This window comes from Mixophyes fleayi, chromosome 4 (genome assembly GCF_038048845.1).
Source record: "Mixophyes fleayi isolate aMixFle1 chromosome 4, aMixFle1.hap1, whole genome shotgun sequence".
Lineage (NCBI taxonomy): Eukaryota > Metazoa > Chordata > Amphibia > Anura > Limnodynastidae > Mixophyes > Mixophyes fleayi.
This window is the reverse complement of record NC_134405.1, coordinates 243,860,544-243,886,415: the sequence shown is the minus strand read 5'-3', so window position 1 is coordinate 243,886,415 and position 25,872 is coordinate 243,860,544. Positions and strand designations below refer to the sequence as shown.

The following is a 25,872-nucleotide window of genomic DNA, read 5'->3' as shown; positions in this document are numbered from 1 at the left end:
AATGGAAGTCGGGTAGACATGGAGAAGAGCCAGGGCTGGGTCTAGGGCAACCGGAGTCTTTAAGACAGTTGAGATCAGAGCAAATACCTCGCCCCACAGCGGCTGAATCACTGGGCAAGCCCAGAAAACATGGAAAATATCGGCTATTTGGGTACATTGGCGCCAGCAAAATTTTGATTGACTTGGCCAGAACCTGTGTAACCGCTCCGGGGTAAGGTACAGCCGGTTGAGAAGTTTGACCTGCATCTCTGTATGATTAATGCATTTGGACATATGGTAGGAAGTTACATAAATTCTTTCCCATTGTTGCTCAGTGAGCCTTAGGTTTACATCCGATTCCCACTGGGTTTGTGCAGGAGTTTTAGCAGGGGGAATTAGAGAGTACATGTAGTGATACCAAAACGTTATTCCACCTCTACCACTACCCTTTGTCAGTCTGTTTATGACAGACAATGGGAGCGAAATAAGAGAGTAGGGGGTCCTAGAGACCGTTCTGACCCAATGTCGGATTTGCAAGTATCTATATGTTTCTGAGGATGGCAAGTTGTAGCGATCTTGGAGCTGAGGAAAGGAAAGAAAAAGGTCTTGAGCAAACAAATCTGATACTGAGAAAATCCCTCTGGCTTTCCAAACCGTAAGGTTTAGATCTGAGATGAGTTGAACCACTGCCTGGAGAGAGAGATTACGAGATGGGAGTACAAAGTTAGCATGCAACCCAATAATTCTATCCCATACCTGCATGGCATCAGAGATGGACCGTAACCTGTATATAACAGATGGGCGAGCCGGCCTAGGTGTCCAGAGAAGATCCAACAACGGGTAGCTAGGGCACAAGGCTCTCTCCAAATCGACCAATGGCTTAGAGGAAGGAGGGAGTACCCAATCCCGCAGTTGGCTCAATATGCAGGCCTCTTGGTAGTGAGTTAAGTTAGGGAGCATCACACCCCCACGTTGTTTAGATAGGGCCATACGTTTATGGGAGAGAAGGGGGCGTTTCTGCCGCCACACATATGACATCATTAGCGTATGAAATCGGGCCATCAATCTTTTAGGTACAGTATAAGGAATAGTGCGAAAATATACATCAGTTTAGGTAGAAACATCATTTTAAAAACAGCTATGCGACCCAGCCAGGATACCTCAAAGTTAAGCCAATTCTTACTTAGGGAAGAAAGCTGCAAAAAGATTGGAGTGAAATTAGTTTCAAATATGGCGGACAAGGTAGGGGGAACATGTATACCCAGATACGGTAGAGAATCCTTTACCCAGACAAATGGAAATTTCTTTTGCAAAAACGATAGTGATAATTGCGGTATATTAATAGGTAAGGCTTCAGATTTAGTGATATTTAATTTATATAGCGAGGCCGAGCTATAGTCATCTAGGATGCGTTTCAAGGCTAGCAGTGAGAACTCCGGGCTGGTAACAAATAGAAATACGTCGTCCGCAAATAAACATAGTTTGTGTGTATAGGAATGAAAAGTAATGCCTGGAAAATGGGAAGCCTGTCTAATTGTATGCGCTAAAGGCTCTATAGCCATGACAAACATCAGAGGGGAGAGGGGACACCCCTGCCTTGTTCCATTAGTAATGGAGAAAGGAACGGATAGAAAACCGTTACTGAATATTCTTGCAGAAGGGCCCTGATATAAAGCTAATATAGCATGTAAAATGTTGCCCTGAATACCAAATTTAAGTAAAACCTCTTTCATATAGAGCCAATGGAGCCTATCAAATGCTTTCTCTGCGTCCAGAGAAAGCATAACGATCTCCTCTCTGGTCTCAGACAAAAGGTCTATCACATCTAAAATGTGCCGTGTGTTATCTGACGCCTGGCGACCCAATATGAAGCCCACCTGGTCCGAGTGGATCAACTGTGGTAAGAAGGGATTCAGACGGTTGGCTATCAACCTAGCATAAATTTTTAGGTCAGTATTAAGTAGTGCTATAGGTTTATAGTTTTTACAGTCGGAGTGATCCTTACCAGGTTTGGGGATCATTAATATTTGCGCTTCTTAACATCTCAGCTGGCAAGCAACCCCCCATCAAAACGTTATTATAAAGATTGGTAAGGAGCGGGGCCAACTCCGACCGAAATGTGGTATAAAAGGCATTTACGAAGCCATCCGGACCAGGGGCCTTGTCTCTAGGGAGACGCTTAATGACCTCCTCGATCTCACGTTGAGACCAAGGGAGATTAATCTGCTTCAGGCTATCGCGATCTAACGAAGGGAGATTAAGGTGTTGGAGAAAGGTAGATATAGACAGTTCTGACGGCTGTACCGTGTCTTTGTCATCCTGGAGGTTGTATAAGCTAGCATAGTATTTAGCGAATTGATTTGCTATATCAGCGGGATTGTGGATCTTATTACCCCTAGAGTCGTTCAGAGTTTTTATTCGATTTCTAGCTTGCTTACCTCTAAGTTTGCGGGCCAAAAGCCGACTGGCTCTATTGCCCGTGGAATAAAATTTCTGACGCAGTTTAGTAAGAGCTGATTTTATGCGGGTTATAAAAAGTGTATTAAGCTGTTTCCTAACGTTGTTTATTTCTTTTTGGAGGGTTTTAGAAGGACGGGTCTGGTTTTGTGATTCTAGGGTGACTAGAGTGGCTTCAAGCGTACGTTGACGAAAAAGGTATTGCTTTTTCAATCGTGCACCAATCTGAATAGCTGAACCACGTAAAACTGCTTTCAAAGCACACCAGTGAGTGGATAGGGAGGTATCCTCCGGGTTATTCACCTGGATATATTGTGTCAGTGCTTCTGATAAGCCGAGCTTGGCCTCAAAGGAAGTAAGTAAATAGGCCGGCATCCGCCACGGTCTCGGGGGGATTTTAGTGAGATTTAAATTCCAGGTCCACTCAATTAGGGCATGGTCTGACCATGTGATAGGAAGATTATTAACTGCATTAGTGTGTTGTGTCCATTTGTCCGTCAGAACCATGTCTATTCTAGAGTATGTGTTGTATACGCTAGAGTGGTAAGTGTAGTCCCGCACATTTGGAAATTGAACCCGCCAAACATCATAAAGATCATATTCCGCTAATAATTTACGAAAGGTTGTAGAAGGACCCAGGGTTGGATCAGGACCCGCCAATTTTAATGGCCTAGATTTGTCTATTTTGGGATCTAAGGTCAAATTGAAATCTCCCATCAGGACCAGGTGGCCTTTGCGTACTTTCTGTATCTGCTCACATAGTGACTTAAGGAAAGGAATTTGACGGGAGTTGGGAGCATATAGGGAGACTAGGGTCACCTGTTTATCCTCTAGAAGTCCAACCAGAATTATAAATCGGCCAGATTTATCTTCTACTTTTGTCTGTAGATTAAAGCATGCACGAGCACTGAACAACACGGCCACCCCATTCCTTTTGAATGGGCCGTTAGCAAAGTATCCCAGGGGATATCTCGGGTCTCTAAGTTGGGGAGGGGCACGGGATGAAAAATGAGTTTCTTGCAGAGCTATAACATCTGCTCTACGTTTATGAAATGTAGTAAGCGCCAGTCGGCGTTTATTTGGGGAATTGAGTCCTTTAACGTTCAAGGAGTAAAACCGAACCATAAGTTATGGAACCTGGAAAGGAAAAGATGTCACTAGTGAGCCAGTTCCATTCTTGTAGTGTATAGTGCGAGTGATCTGGGGAAAAGGGGGACCAGGGTGGAAGGGTACAAACAGAAAAAAGAAGAGAAAAACTAAACTAACCCGTTGAATGGGGTCAGTGCATTTGCCACAGAGGGAAGCATGTGGCAAACTAGGTACCATGTGGGGAGGTGGTGGAACAAGGATACGGTCCCACCCGTGTAACACTCAGGAAAGAGTAAGCAACAAGAAAAAAAAACAGAGAAAAAAAATCCAAACAGCAATAATACAGTAACCATATAACATCAGACTAAAACTCTGGTGTACTATAACAGGGAATATATCCTACAATAATACGATACAGACAATGCAAAGAGGGGAGTGTTCCCAGCGGGGGCACCAGGCCCACCCACTGCGACATCCCAATCTTCGCATGGGTCCAGGTCTTCCTCAGCTAAACCTGATTGATACATTTCGAAAGTTAACAAGGGTTTTTAAGGCAAACCACAAGCGTATAAACGCAATATACTAAATATTCGATATCCAAAAAGAAAGGGAAATCAAAAAGGAATTATTAATAATTATACTTATCAAGCCAGAGGTAGAAGTTGTAAGGCTTTACGGTTTTATCCGTAGTATTACACCTCAGTCTTTAGAAACACGAGTCCACTCTGATTGAAGCGGGGTGTTGCTAGACGCGGTTCCGGGTGTAGGAGAAATATGCCAGTCCTCCAAGAGTTTAGTGCCAGCTTCAAGGGATGAGATGACATATGAGGACTCCTCATGGCGTACCAGTAGCTTAACTGGGAAGCCCCAACGGTAAGGGATGTCATTTGCTCGCAGGGCTGCCGTTATTGGATGAAGGGCTCTTCTTTGGTTGATGGTAATGAGTGACAAGTCCTTAAAGAGATGCAGATCCCCCAGGATAGCCACATTAGACACATCTCGAGCCGCTCGGAGTATAGCCTCCTTGATATGGAAAAAATGGACCCGAAGAAGAGTGTCTCTCGGTAGATTCACCCGACACAGATCGAGGGCGTGGAAGACGGTGAATGCGGTCAATGAGAAAGTCTCTATCATCACTCACTGAGATTAGCTTCTTGAACAAAGAAACGGCATAATCTTGCAGATCTGCATTAGAAACAGATTCTGGGATGCCCCTGATCTTAATGTTGTTTCTGCGGGACCGATCCTCCTGATCCGCCATTTTACCTCTCAAGAAAGTAACCTCACTCTGCAGGGATTGATGTGAGGAGGCATGGTCATTGTTAAATGCACACACTTCTCCCATCTTTGTTTCAAGGTGGTCTGTACGATCCCCGATTTCAGTGATTTTAGATTTCAAGCCTCCAATGGCCGCTTTCATTTCAGACGTCAGGTCAGCCCGGAGAGCAGTTAACATCTGGTGTAAGGTAGATTGTAGAACACGCGCTATTAGTGGAGTATCCAATGCGGCATCGGTTCCCAAATCAGAAACAGGAGGTAGAGGGGGGATCTCTAACTCCGTAGCTCGAGCCACTGGGGTAGAATCTCTTGAGGTAGAAGGAGAACTTGACGCCGACTTTGGCTTTGGTTGGAATTTAAGTGGAGGAGCCAAGACAGTAGGCTTAATCTTTTTAGGAGCCATGACAGACTGTCTATTATGTAAAGCCAGCAAGGTTTGGAAAGTATACTCCGCTAAACGATTGATTACTTAGAGTGTCACACTGGGTGGGTATCCTGCATGTTAATTCAAAACTTCCATAGTGGCAGGGAGATGCCCATGCTTCATACACATTACAAAGATATTCTCAGCCATGCGTTAACAGGAATGTCAACACCTTGTGATGTCAGGTATTTTACAGAAAGCTCTGCAGACGCAATATTATAATTGACCAGCAGATGTCAGCAGTGTCACAAACTTTTGGGTGCAGGCAGTTTTTCAGCTCTGGTTTTCAACTCAGAATAGTAGTATATAGATAAGATTAACTCAGTGCACAAAGCTCTCGTGTAGAAGTTATAAATACCAGGCAAAGGGATTCTTTGTTCTCTGTCACAGAACCAGATAGGCCCACTTTGTAGAGGGTCCCTGTTGTGCCACTCAGATGTCAGTCAGCTTGATCCAGAAAGAGACCACCACTAACCTGTCACTGTTTAGTAATTGTCTGGAAGGCAGTCAGAAACGATGTTTGCCCTGCAATCCAAGCTCTTCGACTCCCGCCGATAGGCTACGCCCCCACCGGAAGTGCCGCGGCGACCACCACTGCCCACACTCGAGGCCGAGGTTCAGAACCGGAAGTAGGCCCTCCGTGGATCGGGGGCCGCTGGAGCGACAGGGGAGCCCAGCAGTTTCGGCCAGAAGCCAGAGCGGACCCTCCCACAGGTAGCGATGGGTTGTTTACAGCTGTGGGTCTCGAGGGAGGCAGAAAGGGAGTCTTAGAGGCGCGAGGCAGGCAGCCGATGGAGGGTCAGAAACTGGAGCAGTGCGCCCGGAATCACTTCAATGGGACCAGCAGAGTGTTGTTCTGATGTAAGCCGTGTGGCAGGGTCCTAATTAGGGCAGATAGCTCACGGGAAAATGTGAAATTTGTAGCCAAGAGGGGAGAGCTGGCAAAACCTCCATCCACACAGAATGGCGTCCAAACCACGCCCCCAGTACATATTATTATTGTTATTATTTATTGTTTGCATATCGCCACCATTTTATGCAGCACTTTTCAGAGAATATTGAATTGCGCAATTCAATCCTTGCTCAGTGGAGCCTACAGTGTAAATGACTTAACACACAGAAGCCAGTTAACATGCTAGTATATTTTTGGACTGTGGGGGTAAACGAAGCACCCAGAGGAAATCTCGTATTTCAAAGAAAAGTCAAACCAATACCACTTTTGTAAAAGCTGCATATATTTATATGAATTAATTATGTATGTTAGGGGGCAATTCAGTTGACTGTGAGTTTTTTTCTTTTTTTCCCCGCAGCGTTTACCAAAAATTCCTGCGTGGGTTTTTAACTGCTATAGCGGCCGTTTTTAGTTAACGCAGCATTAAAACTCATGCAATTCAATTGAAAAAGAGATAACGCTGCCCCTGCGCATTAATCATTGGTGCTTGCAAATTTTAGGGGAGTGAAGGAGAGTGTTTAACGCGGTCAAGTATAACAAAGCAAAAAGGATTGGCATACATTAGATAGCATTACACAGCCTTTCTATTTGATAATATCTACGTACAGTGCTTTCTTTTAGCATATTTTTTTATTTTTTATACTATAGAATCATCTATACCATGTCAAAACACATTAGTACATACATATTAGTACAAAAAAACATACATAAATATAATTAATTAGTGTTTTTTTTTTTTATTTATTTTTTTATTTTTTTCATTATTTATTTTAAATAAAATCAACTTTTTCATGTTATGCATTACTGATAAACATAGTTTATCTTTTTTTTTTCATTATTACATGATTTCAAATGGTTTCTTAGGTTTTTTTTATTTTTAGCACATCCCAAAGAGGTGCGAGATAAAACCGCATATTGGCCTGTTTAACTCGCCGCGTAAAAAAACAATTGAATAGCTTTTAACGCGGCGGCCTCTCACCCACCCTATACTTTCAATAGACCTTCGACTGGAGCGCAATAGGACTGTTTGATGGAAAAAAACGCTACTTTAAAAATGGAATTGAACCGCGGGTTAAGTTTACCCGCTCGAAAATGATAAAAAAAAAAAAAAATGCATTAAAATTAATTGGCGCTGTGTTAAAAAAAAAAACCACTTGCGCTCAATTGAATTCCCCCGAGTGTACAGTAATGTAAACTTATCCCATCGCATTGAAGAGTGGTTTTCAATTAATGAAATATGATAACTGTATGCTAAAGGTATTCTAAGTTAACTAGAAATCATTCACCTTCTTGTGTTTATATAAGCATATCTTTTATGTGTTATGAAAATATGATCATCATCAACACTTATTTACATAGCGCCAGCAAATTCTGTAGCGCTTTACAATTGGGAACAATCATTGATAAGACAATACTGGGTAATTCATACAGACAGAGAGGTAAGATTTCTCTACATAATGCTTTTCATGTGGATGACCCATATCTGAATTACAGTGTGACAGTTTAAGGACTTGTTCACATGTGTAATGGAAAAACTTGCCTCAATGAATCAGGCCCCATGTGCCTTAGCAGTACTTGACCCTGCTCTGTGATTTTATGTGGTCTTCCGCTTCATGGCTGAGTTGCTGTTGTTCCTAAATGCTTCCACTTTCTATTAATATCCCTTACAGTTGACTGTGGAATATCCAGCAAGGATGAAATTTCATGAACCGTCTTATTGCAAAGGTGGCATTCTATCATAGTACCACACTTGAAGTCACTGAGTTCTTCAGAATGACCCATTTTATATCACAAATGTTTGCAAATGGACACTGCATGGTTAGGTGTTTGATTTTATGCACCTCTGGCAACGGATCTTATTGCCAAAAACCCGTTAATTATTGAATTGAGGTGTTTCAAATACTTTTGTCCATATTGTGTATGTTGTCGGGCAGATTTATTGCCCTGTGAAACCACATAATAACTTCTCTGAATACAGTTCCTTCTTCCCTCCAGTTTCATAACAAAAAATAAATTAATTCAAACAAAGGTAATGATTGCCCTTGATCAGAGATGAATTTGGACAGGGATGTTTCTGCCCGCTAGTCCGGTACACTTTTGAGCTAGCATACCTATGGCCGCACAGTTCATGGATGCACCCGATTTCCGAGAGACCAGTAGAGGATACTATCGGGCGTTCCAGTAATGTTTTCTAAAAACAATCAGAACAGCTGGAGTGTAACCTCTGCCTGCCTCTCTGCCACAGCTATGAAGTGTGGCCGCACAGTCACTAGGTATGCTGACCATTTGCTAATCAGCATGTTGGGAGGACCCCACACTTATTCCCAAATTGCTGGAAGTATACGCTAATTGGCATGCTAGGAGTCATCAACTGGGTATGATGGTGTGCCAGCATGACCACACTTTTTCTTCAGTGCGTTGAAAGACAGCAACGGGACTGCAGGAAGGATACGTAATTAATTTGGGTTGCCACTAAGGGTCTGGTGTCTGATTTGGTCAACAACAGAGATTAGGGTCTGTATTGTGAAACTTTTTGTTTTGACTAGTGGTTATGAGAATGCTCCTTCTGTTTTATAGAAATCACAAAATTGTTCTCTATATATTGTTTGTTAAGATTCTCAGTGCATATTAAATCTGACATTAAGAGGTTCTCTATATTACATAAAGGTCACTAGAATACACTCCCTTGTATTTGGTTATTAAGAAGCTCTCTGTATAGAGGTCTCTAGAATGCTATCTGTATTGTATAAAGGTCACTAGAATATTCTCTGCATTGAATAGTAGTCTGATGAAACTGGTAGATGTATATTTTTTTCTTTGACATAACCACACCCACATTAGACAAACCATACACACATGACTTTCACGCCAATTTTTTCATTGCTAACCACTGGTAGAAGAGCCTGGCCACTTTTCTCACCCGTGAACAAAAGTTGCCAGCATTTCCATAGCCTTGATGAATATAAATTTGGGCTTCCTTCTTTTAGGTATGCTTAAATTATTTTCATTTATTGTCATGTCTGTGGGACATGGTTACAGAGATGCAGAGTATCGTGGCAGCATTTTTTTTGGTAGTGAAACTGCCATTCATTCTCAATGGAGTTTTGTACTTTTTAATAGTTGTGCTCTCGCATGTGATGTTGTAATATTTGTAAATGGTTGATGTAAATAAATTTTAAATATTCTATTCTCATTCGTGGCATCACTAAAATGATATCATGCAATTGACATGTCTGTCATCAGAACATGGGCTGGAACCAGTTAAAGCAAACTTAACAGCCTTGAATTGGCTGTGTGTGTATATTTCTAAAACATGATTTGTTTGAATCCTTTTGCTGATATTAGCTGTGTGTTTGTTTCCAGGTTGTTGAACAGGGTATGTTTGTAAAGCACTGCAAAGTCGAAGTTTACCTAACTGAATTAAAGCTATGCGAGAATGGCAATCTGAGCAATGTGGTTACAAGACGATTTAGCAAAGCTGACACAATAGGTATGTCTCTCTTAATTTTTGGTTTTTCTTACTCATCGTGTGACTTTAATTTACAAATACAATTTACATCAATATCTTGAATTTGATGTGTAATAAATATTATATACTTTGGGGGGAGTCTAGTTGGCCACGAGGTGCTGCAGTGTGTCTCCGGAACCGTCCCTGGAGACACGTTGCATCAGAGTTTTTACTAAAATCTCTGCTCATTTTGATGTACAGAGATGCAAGGTAAAATGAGCATAGATTTCTGTACTGTGTTAGCTGGCAATGTGCGCCGCTAGACACTGAAGCCACCTTTCGGCCAATTGAATTCCCCCCTTTGTCTTACACTTTGACATAAGTTTGTGTATGTACTTATGTATATATACACATATATATATACAAATGTGTGTGTGTACATGTACAATATGGTGCAGAACTTTTAATAGTTTATTTTTTATCAATTACCAACATAAAAAGTGAATGAACAGAAAAGAAATATAAATCAAATATCAAAATTTGGTGTGATCACCCATTGCATTCAAAACAACATTTTTGAAAGCATTTTTACTTTGCAGCATTTGTTCCACACTTGCCTAAAACTTTTGCACCAAACCATTTTATGTGTGTTTATATATCATTTTCTTTTCCAAACAGTGTTTGTCTAATAGCTAATTAACTTCTTTTTCTACCAAATTCAGATATGATTGAAAAAGAAATGAGGAGAACTTTCAGTATTCCAGATGAAAAAGAGACCAGACTGTGGAACAAATACATGAGCAATACATTTGAACCTCTGAATAAACCTGAAAGCACTATACAGGATGCTGGGTTGTACCAAGGACAGGTAAAAAGAAACTTAAAACTCTGGTGACCTATTTATTTTTATTTTTTTTAAACATTTTTATTTATGAGATTGACAACAAAAAATGAGCACATTAGTTACATTGAGGGCAATAAGCATACAAAGTGATTACAAACGTAGGAATATATTGGTGTGGTTGACTGACAACCCCTATGTTCCAGTGACTGGAATCAAGGACTTTTTGGATTGTTAGCATTTAAGGAACAGGTAAGTACATAGATGAGCACAAGGACGCAGGTCAGCACGCCTCCCTCCTCTTTAAAACCAGTTATTCAGAGGACAAATGTTCAATCGGCGGGTTCCCGACACACATACGTAGCTCATACCATTCTGTATTATGAAAGCTTTTTCAAACTTGTGTACGTATAACTTGCGGTAAAAGATCTATTAGGCTTTTCCAGGTGTTAAAAAAAATATTCAACTCTGCTTTCTTTTTGTATAGAGGTTTCTATCCAATCCATACGAAAGACATGGTAAAGATTTTGTCTAAATAATGATAATGTAGGTGGTTCTTTCTGAGCCTAGAACTGCAGAACACTCTTCCTAGCTGCCGCCGATATAGCAAGCAATAATTTTCTACAGCCCTTGGTCACCTTAATTTCTGCTGGCAAGTTTCCGAATATTGCCCACTCCGGGGAGAGTGGGACATAGTTTATTAAATGGGCAAGTGAGTATCTCCAGATCTGGACCCAGAAACGCTTTATATGAGGGCAGTCCCACAAACAATGTGTTAGATCTGCCTGATGTGTTCCACACTTTGGGCATTTGTGATTATCTGCCATACCTATTTGAAAACGTCTGAATGGGGAGAGATAAGCTCTATGAAAGATTTTTTATAAACATCTCTTAATAAGTCATAGCTGGGATTAAACGCAACTGTTTTGACAAGGCTTTCAGAAGAAAGTCTGGTGTCATAGAAGGGAATCGTTCTTGCCATTTGGAGATACCTGTCTTGGAATTATTAAAATCAAACCGATGGCGTAGAATAGAGTAGTGTTGTGAAATAGCTTGGTGTAACGGGACCGGCTTAGACAAAATTGGGTCTAGTGAGTTATCCCAGTCTAACGGGGAGAACTTGTTTAAGACAGTTTTAATATAATGTTGACATTGAAAGTAGGCCAAATTATGAGCACGAATGGGGGGAAGGGGGAAAAAGAAGAGGCTTGATCATGAGACATGGGTTTACGAGACACCTTGTCAATTAGTAGGCGAATTGTTGAAATTCACAATTTTTCTCACAATGTAAAAGAATAGGAAGCCATGCAGTCTTGGAATTCAGGGTTACGTAATAATGGGAGATATAGCGAAGCATGTGGGTTTAATTTGAATTGCCTACAAAGTTGATGCCATAGCTTATAGGTAGTAAAAAGGATTGGATTATCACTAACCAGGTCCGGTAATTCCTGTTTATGCATGTGAATAAATGCACAGAGGTCTATATCCGGAAGGAAGTTTTGATCAAGTGTGGTGTAAGTATATGTGGATGTATTATGAATCCAATCCCTCAAGTGTCTTAACTGAGCCGCCTGGTTGTATTGAGCCACATTTGGTAGATTGAAGCCTCCCCTCTCTCTTGGTTGTTGTAATTTTATGAGTCCAATTCGGGCCTTTTTCAAGTTCCAAATAAATTTACGAAAAGTCAAGTTTATTTTTGATGAATCTGATTTTGTTAAAAGTAAAGGGAGTATTTGCAAGGGATATAGCAGTCTCGGAAAAGTAATCATTTTTATCAGATTGATCCGGCCTCCCATAGACAGATTTAGTCTACCCCACCACTTATTTCTCGTTCAGTTTCCAGAATTGACTTAGTGATATTTGAGTGATAGAGTAGGTGGATATTTTTCGGGAGACAGATACCTAAATATGGTGACAGATTTTTTAATAGCATAGTGTTGTATTTGTAAATTTTGAGGAGCAGTACCTACCAACACCTTTGTTAAATGGATCCCAGACCCATGTTTGATTCTTAACTAAGAGGGTAACTGCCCTTGTTTAGAGCTTTTACAGTTTTATTTTCTTGTTTCTGTGTTTTAACAGATGCTAGTAATAGAACAGAAAACCCAAGAAGGACAGTGGCCAAGGGGTTCAATGCCGAAGTAAGTTGTCTTTTTTTTTTTGTTGTTGTTTTTTTTTGGGGGTTTTTTCTATTTTGGATGACTATGTTGAGTATCGGCTTTAAACTGCCTTCAACTAAAGCTGGGTACACACTACAAAAACCTTAGACCAATTTGTTGTCTCTAACGATTGTGTAAATGACTGAAGTCCCGATCAGCCTGCCGATTCATGCATACACACTGATACAACTTACTTTCAGATCTGTGCTCTTCATCTGGTCCTCTAGTCGTTTAGAGAATGACAAGACAATGTGCATCCTTCATTTATTTCTTGTTATAGCTATCCTCTGACTGAAGGTACCTGTGTGAGAGATGCCCACGTTATTTCCATTCATTTCATTTCTATGAAAGGAGTCTGCTGGAAGTTAAACTGCGAGCAGTGCAATGCATAGTGGCAGTATGGGTTTCCCAGGGTATTAAGACAGCGGTTCTTCCAGGAGTTCTTCCTGCACCTCTGATGTCTGATCTAATCTGTATCCGTAACTGCTCACCAATGTCCTGCACAGGTACCTGCAGCAGCTGTGCGATGCAGGCTCTATAACTCTCCCCAGGTGGAGTGTTGTCCTGTGTAAATGCAGGCTAGACTTAGCAGGTTGGGATGTGTGGCAGGGGGTTTGCAACTCCTACATTGCAGGACTGGTGTGTTATGACCGCACACTAAAGTGCAGCCTGTGTCTAGCTTGTATCCTGTTGCATCCTTCTCCTTTGTCGCAGCGCTTAAAGATGTGTTGTATGTTCTGGTCTGCAGCCTGCTGCAACAAATCTGTTACAAGCGCACCGTTTTGTATGGATTTGCTTTATTTTATTACACTATCGGCATTCCCCAGAATAGAGTGACAGGTCACAGATGTGGGTGACAAAACTGGACATGTCACATTGTCTGCTGGAGAGACGCAGTGAGTGGGAGAGAGGGGGCATTGTCCGGTTTTAAATGCATTTCTATAACACATGATTGCCTTCTTTTGGATAGATGGCTGTAGATAAAGAAGAAGCCAGAGAAGCCTTATCAAGTGCTGTCAGAAAACTTCTGCACACACGGATTAACGGCTCCTGTACATCTCTTGCAGGCTGTTTGAATGTTCGAACAACGTGCAGCCCAGTACTGACAATGAAAACATTATTTTAAGATATAGAAGACATATTACTGTCACTCGGTTTTTCTATTCATTCTCTCCAGTGCACTTTATAAGTTTATTAGCTCATAGAAAACCACTATCAAGATTTTGCCCTATAGAATATGCATAATGTTTCTAAATAAAATGAAAGGCTGGAATAACTTTGTATATCTGTGTCTGTTTTATGTTAGCGGAGGTTACTAAACTCGTTCAATATATTTATAACATTTTTAGTGAATTAAATTGCAACTAATTATAGTCCAGAAACAGATCTGTATAGTTGAAATATACATATATAATATAAATTTTTGCAAAACCACACTGACACCTACTCATACAGATGCTTCCCGCATACACTACACGATTTGTCTGATGTGCCGATGTTTGAGAAATTTTTAGGTTGTTCTCTGGTAACAATAAAAGTTAAAATCAAACTAATTTCACTAGTGATCTCCATCAATAACTGGCATGTGATGTGTGCTGTGTCCGTGTAGAACAGTGGTGGGTTAGGGATCTGCTAAGAGGTGTATTTTTCCATGATTCTGATCACATTGGATAACTATTATTATAGTACATTTAAAAACTGACGTTCACTTATTTATCACAATCTATCCGTGCAAACAGAAATGCCAGATAGCCAGCAGAGGCAATGATCTTAACTGAAGCAGGCAGCTCCGCTCGCTGAGAACACAGGGTGGCAAGCATAATAGCCTACATGGAAGGAGACGGAGATACACAGCAGGGAGATGACAGCGGACATATACTGTAATGAGAGCTGTCACACTGAGATCCACTATTGGCTGACAGTCGTGAAAGTGTATACATACTGCAGGATTGCAAGGTGATTAGTCGGAAAATATTAAACAGTATGACCAACCAAATGAAGCGGTGATGGGCACTTTGGGACAACTTTAGATAATCATGTCACTATACACACTCACACGATATCTGACCAAATGGTTGTATATTTGCTGATTTGTCCAATTATTGGATGAAAAACCTGAAGCGTGTACCCAGCTTTAGCCATGTGGGTAGCTGTGTGTTTGCAGACTACTAAGCACTTAATTTGAAAGACATCACTAGTGGGTGTGTATATATAGAAAACTGGTGAATGATATAAAAAGTGGATTGTAATAATATAAAAATGCATTATGTGAATAGGTTCATAGATGTCACAGCAACTCTCATTCTGGCCATCGACGAGGGGGTGGTGGGGGTTGAATTGTAAATCTTCTGTTCGGATCTGTCAAATACATATTTTATTGAAAAATCCTTCTTTATGCTTAGTGCATTTATCCATAATAATCAATAATATGTCTATGAATTAATCTCTTCTGTATCCAGTAGTATGGAATGTAGGTAGAACACACCATCTTTATGCACAATCCCTTAAACTACATTGGCTTTGTCTGACAACAAATTTTTCTACTTAAAATTAAAACATTCTTAACATAAATGTCTCAGTAGAATGTCCCTTTAATCTATTTATTAGCTACACATAACTTGTTTTATTCAAATTTGTTTTTCCATACAGGATATATTGACTGTGAATGCTTTGTGTATAGTGTATGTTATTAAAGTAATTCTATCGTTTTCAAATAAGCATTGCATAGGCGATTGTATTGTATTTCTAACGCACAAAGTAATTTATTTTAGCAGATGTAAATAGTCAACAATTCAATACATTATTATATTATGATACAGTACAGTACAGCCAATACCAAAAGATACATACATACCGCTGCGCTTCGCTTCGCTAACCACGGGCACTTCTGGACAGTGATTCACCTTTGAATACTGTGATCAGTGAAGTCTGAGGCTAGTGGGGGTGCAGCTATGATATATATTCAGTCAGTGTTACACAGTGAACAATAGAGATGACGTAGCTTGCTTCTATAGGTCCAGACAAGGGTGGTTCCAGGGTAAACAGGTCATAGGCTGATTCAATCTAAGGAATTCAAAGGGGGGGGGTCGTCTCTCCAGGGGATGTGAGCATTTCATAGCCAACATCATACAAAGGTTTATTCCCTAATATCAATAACTAAAGTATGCAATGTGCGATCTCTTCGCCGACTGCACCGGACAGCTGCTGATGAATAGGGTTTTAATATGATACTAGACATGCCACCTTTCCTATTATCTGAACCATATATAACACTAAAGTGTACATATAATCATAATACATAAACTAATAATAAACCAAATACTGTCTGCTCATAAATTACTGTGTAATGGATCCAATATGAATTACATAAATAACTAAATGTTGTCATGCGAGTGTGTGCGTGCGTATTTTACCATGCGATCGCCGTATGCCACATGTAGCGTGGCACTCTGAGTGCAATCGGCCAAAAAAACAATATTAACAAATATACTTTCGTTCATCCAATTATACGACTTCGACAGTTCCACCCTTTGATAGTACAATAAACTATCACCTTAAAAATGTTATATGCAGGATCTCAGTACCACGTTTCATTGCTATGTAATGCAAATCCCCCTTGGGGTATGACCACGCTGTTTGTAGATCTAAACAAGTTATCATAAGAGAGTCTTAATCCTCAAAACGATTTCTTCTTTTACTATAGACCGTACATTTCTGGAGCTTGGAGATAACCTTTTGTATGCCCTTCAAGGGTGCAATAAAACACGTAATACATTATTTGGAAAGGTACAAGGTACAATAGAACATGTATCAGCTATACAGAATACTCTACTACAGTTCTTCAAGTTTAACAGGTTCTTCTGTCCAATGCATGTCTTTAAGCTCAGAATACATTTAAACACTTCATGTTCATCAATAGCATCATCCTATGTCTATCAATAATGTCATATACAATCTCCTTCAGCTTTCGTTAATATACACACTTCTAATAATGTCATCAGTTCTTTTCATCAACACTTGTGGGCGGGCTATTGTCTGTTCGTTCTTCTCAGTCTCCCAATACTCAGATTTAACAGTGATCGGCTTGCAAAGCATTGGGAGACTTCAGACTAAGGGACCTAGGTGTCGTACTTTTCCCCTAGTGACCTCCCACCCATAGTTTCGGTACCTCAAGAATATTTAGTGGAAAGAGAACTAGTCCTACTTGATATAATCACTGAGGTATGTGAGAGCACGCCCAGCACTTTGTTTGGTCTAAAACCTTACCCTCCCAAGAATGATAATCATTCTCAAGGATGCCTGCTCAAGTCCGAATATTACTGGACTGGCATCGCTGGGTGTACCTTTTTTTTTTTTTTTAACTATGGGGTCACCGTACTTACGGACGTAATGCTACTCAGACAATAGCCCCTCGCACTTTCTCCAAGCTCCAAGGTTTCCAAATTTTCCTTTACCCCTAAATTGAATAGAGTAATTGGCTGGACCGATTATGCTACTAACTTCTCCTTCATCCCCAATACCTCATTATCATTACCTGAACCAGCCTCTGTCACCTGCTAATAATCAAAAGAATTGACCGTCCTGAGAAGAGAATGAAATGAGAGAACACAAAACAGGAAAAACTACAACTTCATGCTTGACAACTGTCTTAGCCTTTGGCTCAGGTGCTACTAACTGCATTTGAGGCCTTCCAGAACAGACTCATGAGTGCCCTTGGACCCTTCTCTGAGTGTTGGCCCCTCTGCAGTGGGTGGAATGGGCACCAGTGTGTCTCTGCTACCCTTGAAGCCGTGATGCTGGTAGCCTACACCTGGTACCTGTGTCAAAAAACCTGAGCCTAAGAAATTTCTGTTCCACAACTTACTCTCCCGATCCAACATCCTGACAGTTAGTGTGACCTTTCAGGAAACAGTGTTTTGGACGTTCTTGGTTACTGTCTCACTATTTACCTTCTCTCTAGGTCTAACCTAGCCTCCCAGTTACAATCTCATCTCATGAGGGGGAGGGGTCAGGAATATTTCAAAAGCCAACAGGTTAAAAGTCTGTCCAGGAGTGATATTTTGGTAGCGGGGAAGGACTAGTGGCCGAAGCTATCAGTCACTTCAATCAAGTTCCAACTCTTATTCTATTCAATTCGTTCTACCGAGTACCTTTACTTTATGTTCACACTGGTTTGTGGCTAATTGAAAGTATGTGATTTGTTACCACTACTCATACATTATACCTCTATTATCAATAACATGAATACCCCTATCATCTATTATAACTCTAGGACTATCACATTGAATAACAAAAGCTTTGAGTATGACACAGTAATACATTAGACACATTTCAATACACCTTTACCCAGACATATTTCATTGGTACACCAGTGTATACTTGAGGATCCTGCATGGTGGTAATTGGATGACGTGAATTTGTTTTACCTGGAGGAAAACCCATCTGCAGGAGGGATATGGGATGGCTCTATTGGTATCATTTTCCTGACATTCTCTTAATCAAGATAGGATGTTGCCGTCCTACTAGCTTGAGACAAAATGTCTGGTGCACCCCAATATACTCTTACCAGCTTGCACATACCTTCTGTACCCAGCTGAGCCAGACCATTTGCTGCCTCCTCTGGGTCTGGGAGATACACTCTGGGAGCTACTGGTCTACCTTGTCCATCTCTCCAGGGTCTGCCAGACTCCTCACCACATCTCTTCACCTTCCAGACAGTTTATTCCTCAGGTAACACAAATCTTCATATATTAACCAATATGTGTATGCGTGCATGTGTGTGTGTGTGTGTGTTGACATTTTAAAACTAAAACAATACAATGAAAAACAAAACAAAACATAGATTTGTTAGCTGTCACATAAAACCCTACTGTCTATTTGACAGCTATGTTTGCCCTGGTGTGACAGCTATGTATGGTCGTGTGTGTAAGTGTGGACTTTACTAGCAGCTACTTCAGTTGGTAACTGTGTCACTGTATAAAGTCCTCTATGTAGTGTCCTAATCATGTGCTGGTATTGCTATAACAGAGTTTTCAGTCAACTCAACATCGCCCCCTAGACTAGAAAAATGCTGAAGACCACTGTATATCAATCGATTTTCCCTCTGCCAACTCACATGTCATTCTCAGTACCTCACATTCAGCTACTTGACTATGTGAGAAAGACAAAGGGGTCTATTTCTATAACACTTTCTTCAAATATAACAGTATCCAGTACATGTCTGTCTAACAGTGAAATAAAATATAAAACACGAAAATTCTACATTTTCTAGGGTTTCACATTATGTCGCATCTTGTGGTAAAAATCCTACTCCAATGTTCTATACAGAGATGCATATCTGTATGCCTATCCTCTAGCAATCTCCTGTCCCCACCCTTTGTGCATCCATATAAAGGCACATTTTGGTACAGGAGTCACGAACAAAAACAAAAAAACAAAACAGATATACAATCTATAAAACATGAATCGTATTTCCACAACAGAACCTTTCTGCTTAAAATCAGCAGTTTCTATACACATGAAAACAAAACCCCTGACTGTTTCTGTAACTCATGTCAATCTAGTGTGTGTATCCCTGAATTTGTCTTATGTAAAAAATAAAAATATGTCTTATCCTCATTGATGAGACTGTGTCTGTTTTTTATCTCTACCAGAGCAGAGAGAGGGAGTGAAAGAGAGAGGGAGAGAAAAAGAAAGAGAGGTACTAGCATAGATGTAAAGAATGAGAAATAAGAAAGCAATGAATAATGGGAATACAAAGGTTTAAATACAAACATACATGTAGAAAGGGAGATTTTAGAACACAAATGACAGCTGGATTGGACTCTATGGGAAAATGGCTGTATTCATTCCACTAATCCCCTTAGCTATTTGCTAACTATGACCCCTCCCCATACTTGACTAGGGGGTCTTAAACCCACCGTGCAATCCAGTGTCGTCCGTCATTTGTTCATTAAGAACTCGGTATCACATTGATTACATACCTTTTCAACGGACTTTCCTAACTTATGATAGAGAAATGTAAAAATTAACTGTTGATGACTCATCTGAGATACATAATGATTCTCAGCCAAACAAATTATCATGAGTCACTGCAGCCTGAAACAAAGAGTGTTCCAATTGTCTATTGTTAATTTGTCTTTCAAGAGTGATTTTTTTCTATTTCTCTATCCCACCCTTGTAAACACTAAGTCTATATTTCTTTCGTGTACCCTTTATCTGTAAGAGGGAAACAAGATAGTTATCTCAAAACAGCAAACAAAACAAACATTTCCATTCTTTACCATCGGCCAGCGATTAGGAAAACAAGCATTTGACAACATAAAACAAACAAAATCAATAAAGATTACCTTTTAAAGCAGTTTTTTTTTTCTTTCTAAACCTTCTCACCAATACTTACCACAGATTAACTCTAGGGTCGGCTATAGTTCTCCCCCAAAGTATTAGTTGCTATGGGGTGTGCAATCAATTGTTGGGGAACCTCTGAGACTTGTGTACGCCTCCTTTGTGGGTGTCTATATGATTTCCAACCCAGGTATCCCTTTTTCTCTCTACACAGTTCCTACTCCTGTGTCCCTTAAGGCAGTAAAAACACGTCCTTGTCATGTCTGCACAATCTTTTGCTAGGTGTCCTATTTTTATGCATTGAAAACACTTCCTCAACTCATGTTGTTTCTTTTCCTTAACCCAGGTGTTATTACACTGTGGTTGTGTGTGCAATCCCTCTAATGCTGGGATACTTACCATTATTACCCTATCACTTAGTGCTTTTTCCTCTTTACATATATTTTTATCATGTCCTATAGCTGACTCCCTGAGAACACTTACAGTACTTCCTCTCCAGTATGGTAATGAAGTTTGCACCCTTCTTTTCAAGTATTCCCTGAGGCCATCCATTAGAACTTTAACAGCAACCTCTCTGTAGTGTACATTATCCTTTATGTCTGATACCCCAGTATATTTGGCCATCGCTATCAGAGCCCTGCAAAAATAGTCTGTTGCATTTTCACTATCTTTTTGCTTGATAGTAAAAATTTTACTCCAGTCCACTATCACTGGAAAATATATGGCCAACCGTGTGATTATATGTCTAATATTGTCCTGATTATCATCCTCGGTTAAGGATTCATCCTCCTCCAACATACGATCCTTAATGAACTTTTGTATATCAGTATTGAGAGGAAGACAGGCCTTCAACATTACTCGCCAATCGTTATTAGTTGGCTCGTACACATTACCATAATATCTAATGAACTTCTGACATTTGGTCAAATCTTTCCTAGGATCAGGGAAATCAGACAAAATTGAAAATATTTCAGACCTAGTCCATGGATCATGCTTTGCTACATGTTTTAAAGGAACTTCATCATCTCTGTCCCCCTTCCCATTGGGAACTGTTGTTGTGCAGACAGGATGTAAGCCTACCAAATCACTATGTTCTGAACTAGTTGTTGAAATTGCTGCTGCAGTACAATGGATGTCTCCCCCTGTGTTAACCTTTACATTATTCTCACCACTTTCAGCCGCTGCCCCTGCTGGGGGGATCATTCCTATTCTTTGTCCTGAAACATTACTTTTAACATTACTTAAAACAACATACAAGTTACTAGTTACAGTTTTTACATTTTTGGTATTGGCTGTACTTTCCGCCTCGACCAAATTTGTTAGGGGCGTGTTTGCGCTCAGTTCGCCAGGCTTTGCAATGCACACAACTCCGGAATGCTTGTTTCCAGTACGCTTACTTCCGCTGAACACGCGCTTCCTTGCCATGTGTACCCTTCTTGTTGCCACAATTTTAAACAGCTATCATGTTCAATTCTTGTTTTTGTTGATTTAATCAACTGCACTTTATTTCTAACAATATTTAACACCTCTGACTCAAAACTACCCATGTTTGGGAAAGGTCTTTCACAATACTTGGTAATTTTGACCCACTTGTCGCAATATTCAGTTGCGTATGCACCATATTTATTAAACATGAGAAATCTTGCTGAACTAACCGGCCATTCATTAGGCAGCACAACACGAACTATCTCTAGCGTTTGCTTTGTATCCATTATGAAAACAACCTATTTCTCAACGCTACGCAAAAAGACATTTTACCTGTTCTCCTTTCAAACAGAACCTACTAGAGATTTTTTATCCGTGGATGGTTTCACAGGCTACGCCCACACACCTCCTAACACAGAAATATCATTGCGGACTAAAGGGCTATCAGCTCCTCGATACCCTTGACTCTACCACAAAATCTGTTTTCACCGTATACCCTGTATACTACTTATTCAAATCACGTACTTCTTCAATACACCGTATGCTACATAAAAAATCCACACACTACCATAAAACCCACACCATATACAGCTTAGAATACCGTATATTGCCTATAACACCGTATGCTACATAAAATTCCACATACTACTTGAACCCACACCATATACAGCTTAGAATACTGTATATTACCTATAACACCGTATGCTACATACAAATTCACATACTACCAATATCACCGTATACCTTGTATACTACCTATTCCCACACCATATACAGCTTAGAATACTGTATATTACCTATAACACCGTATGCTACATAAAAATCCACATACTACCATATCACCATATACCTTGTATACTACTTATTACACTGTATGCTACATAAAAATCCACATACTACCATATTAAACTGCACCGTATGTTACATAAAAAATCCACATACTACCTATAATAGTGTTCTTATTTCAAACACAACCATCCAGTCCCCCTGGTCAGGCAGCAACCGATATCTCTGTCTTTTCAATAGTAAATCACCTCTTTGTCTGTCTTCAACAGTATGCAAACTCTTCTCTTATCTTTATGCATACCATTCACATACAACCTTTTGTTTTCAGCACAGAAAATAGATTTCCCAAAAAATGGTAGTTTTACAGAGGTTTTAACAAATGCTTATATAACAGACTATGAATATATTAACACATATGTAGACTATGTTACATATAACAGACTATGAACATGATTGTTTAAACACGTGGTAACAATACCGGAAGTTCATACACGCTAAACTGGAAGCACACATACACTAGGCAATGCAATACCCTTTAAAACGCAAAACGACAATAAAAATAAACATTTTTCTTTCTTGTCCCTAGATTCTAGTTAGCATTCCTTCAGATTACGCAACTGCGAACATTCGGCTTCTCAACACAGAATGGACAACAGTTTTTAAACACATTGCGTTCTTTCCCGTATGAGACACGTCCGTCAATATCCACCCTTTGTTGAGGAACCGAATTCCGTCAGCGTTGCATACCTTCCGGCAACGTAACCTTCTAACTCAAGAGCCCCCAAATTATTAAAGTAATTCTATCGTTTTCAAATAAGCATTGCATGGGCGATTGTATTGTGTTTCTAACGCACAAAGTGATTTATTTTAGCAGATGAAAATAGTCAACAATTCAATACATTATTATATTATAATACAGTACAGTACAGCCAATACCAAAAGATACATACATACCGCTTCGCTTCGCTAACCACGGGCACCTCTGGACAGTGATTCACCTTTGAATACTGTGATCAGTGAAGTCTGAGGCTAGTGGGGGTGCAGCTATGATATATATTCAGTCAGTGTTACACAGTGAACAATAGAGATGACGTAGTTTGCTTCTATAGGTCCAGACAAGGGTGGTTCCAGGGTAAACAGGTCATAGGCTGATTCAATCTAAGGAATTCAAAGGGGGGGGGTCGTCTCTCCAGGGGATGTGAGCATTTCATAGCCAACATCATACAAAGGTTTATTCCCTAATATCAATAACTAAAGTATGCAATGTGCGATCTCTTCGCCGACTGCACCGGACAGCTGCTGATGAATAGGGTTTTAATATGATACTAGACATGCCACCTTTCCTATTATCTGAACCATATATAACACTAAAGTGTACATATAATCATAATATATAAACTAATAATAAACCAAATACTGTCTGCTCATAAATTACTGTGTAATGGATCCAATATGAATATGAATTACATAAATAACTAAATGTTGTCATGCGAGTGTGTGCGTGCGTATTTTACCGTGCGATCGCCGTATGCCACGTGTAGCGTGGCATACTGAGTGCAATCGGCCAAAAAACCAATATTAACCAATATACTTTCGTTCATCCAATTATACGACTTCGATAATGTGTCCAAAATTTCTACAGTATAACCCTTAATGTAAAAATACATGTTTGTCATTCATAACATTTGGCTTCGAACTGTATTTTTTAACTTTTGAAAAATAATTTCCTCTTTTTATGGTGGTTGGTGGTCTTTTCCTGTGACTAATTCTATAAGTCATCCTGAGATACCAAAAAAAAAACAAAGTGGTCAGCGTCTTTCTTCAGTGTAAAACTGCATATATCAATGTTAAGGGTTTGTGTTTGTTACTGTATTGCGGCCACCTCTTGGTACATTTAATGAAATATTCTACGAAATAGTATTATCAGTATACTGTACATTACAGCTAATATGAATATAATGGGCATGTTATACACTTTATGGTAAACAAATGTGCACTGGAACACACCACACAAAGAAGGGAGAATTACTAGCCCCCCAAAAATACTTAATATATCATTCATAGAAAGATGAAGATTTTGTTCACCCTGTATTATTATCATAAACATAAGTTACATTGCTCTTCTACACCTCAAGCCTCTGTGTGTACTTCATAATAACATAGAGATAACGTTAATCAAGATTGTCAATTGAAAAATCCTAAATTGTACCCAATGATGGACAAAAGTGTAGCTTATAGTCACACAACCCCAAACATTAAAAAATCAAACTTCATAAAGTATACAAGGTATTTCGATAATAGAGAAGTTAAGGTTTGATCACTTAAAACCTTAGTGTCCATTCAGTTGATATTGTGTGCCACTAAAATGCATTTTTCAGGGACATCTTCCACTCCTTTTGCTTGCAAACATTACCGAATATTGATTTATCTGCAATGAAGTAAGCTTCTAAAGGGTTATTAGGTGGGGTGTATAGTGTGCTGGTCCATTTGAGTATCTACAATTTTACTCCAATTCACTCATAATCCGTACATAGATGTAAGTATAGGATATTGCAAAAATTAGCGCCTTTGACTTTAGGTTGCATGTTCACATATCAAAATATGGTACAAACCTACTCCATTTTTTATTGTGCTATATATTCTACTGGGGAGGCGGTGATATGAGCAACCAAAGTATATATTTTTCTCTGTTATGGGAAGTCCCAACACTAGAATGCAGTCGTCAGAAAGACCGGGCAGGAGAAGAGTGGAGATGGGACAAGGTCCGTCCACATCAATACTCCCGAGCTAGCACCCAGTTAAGTGTGTATGCTAGTTAATTATATATTTACAAATAGGTTAGTTATGTAAGGGTTATCAGGGGTCAATTAAGCATATTTTTATGTCCCTATTTTGGTCTTGGTTTAGGGGGCCCTGATCAAAAATTGAAACTCAAAAGGAAAGCTCAGCTCCAAAAGTTTGAAAACCTCTGGTCTACACCAATTATACAGACTGTACACATACAGTATATTCTATGTAAATTGTAATGGCTAATGCTCATTATGGGCATCTCAAGTTAACCATTGTATGTGCTCCAATTGGGAGTCTCTGCTGTCAGGATTGTGCACAATAACTTAGTATTGAATGAGGTTTGAGACCAGGAAGGGGTAATTGGATAGTTCTATAAAATATTTTATAAATGTTCCAGTGAGTGTGTGTATGAGGTCTTGCTTTAGAAGAGAGGTCAAGTGTCGAAAATTCTGTTTTTAGATTTAAACATACTATTTTGTCATTTATTATTTTAATTGTATTATTCTTTGGTGTGCGATTAATTTTTCTTTTACCATATGTTACCATAGTTTAACCATTTTTTCTAATTTCACATTTCCATATTTTGAAGGTCACCAGGTGCACCACATTTTTCAGCATTATCAAAGATTTCTACTCCATCTCTGTCAAATGTTTATAGCACCTTGAACAACAGAAAGTAAGCACCATGTTCTGCAGTGTGTGTATTAACCCATTATCATCTATTGAGTGGGTTTGTTCTATGCGTTTGCATTGTATTTTTCAGTATTGATCAGAATTTTTTCTGACGCTTCTCTTCTTTTTTTATTTTGTTACATTTTTCTTCAGATTCCTTGAATTTTTGGCACTTGTTTTCCCCTAGATAATGTGCACTATTTATTTGTATGCTTTTACTCCACAAAT

At 39.6% G+C, this 25,872-nt stretch overlaps 1 protein-coding gene across 5 annotated transcripts in view; it reads left to right on the top strand.

Annotated features, from left to right (window-relative positions):
• Window positions 1-25,872, top strand: part of USP15 (ubiquitin specific peptidase 15) — a 97,803-nt gene that overhangs the window by 19,452 nt on the left and 52,479 nt on the right. For 2 of the 5 annotated variants that reach the window (XM_075209594.1, XM_075209593.1), the window contains exons 4-7: window positions 9,543-9,669; window positions 10,350-10,495; window positions 12,551-12,609; window positions 25,562-25,648. In XM_075209594.1, the coding sequence (XP_075065695.1) occupies window positions 9,543-9,669; window positions 10,350-10,495; window positions 12,551-12,609; window positions 25,562-25,648 (419 nt within the window). Of the gene's footprint in view, window positions 1-9,542; window positions 9,670-10,349; window positions 10,496-12,550; window positions 12,610-25,561; window positions 25,649-25,872 lie in introns of those variants that run through there. The other 3 variants (XM_075209596.1, XM_075209595.1, XM_075209597.1) reach the window with 2 other exon arrangements.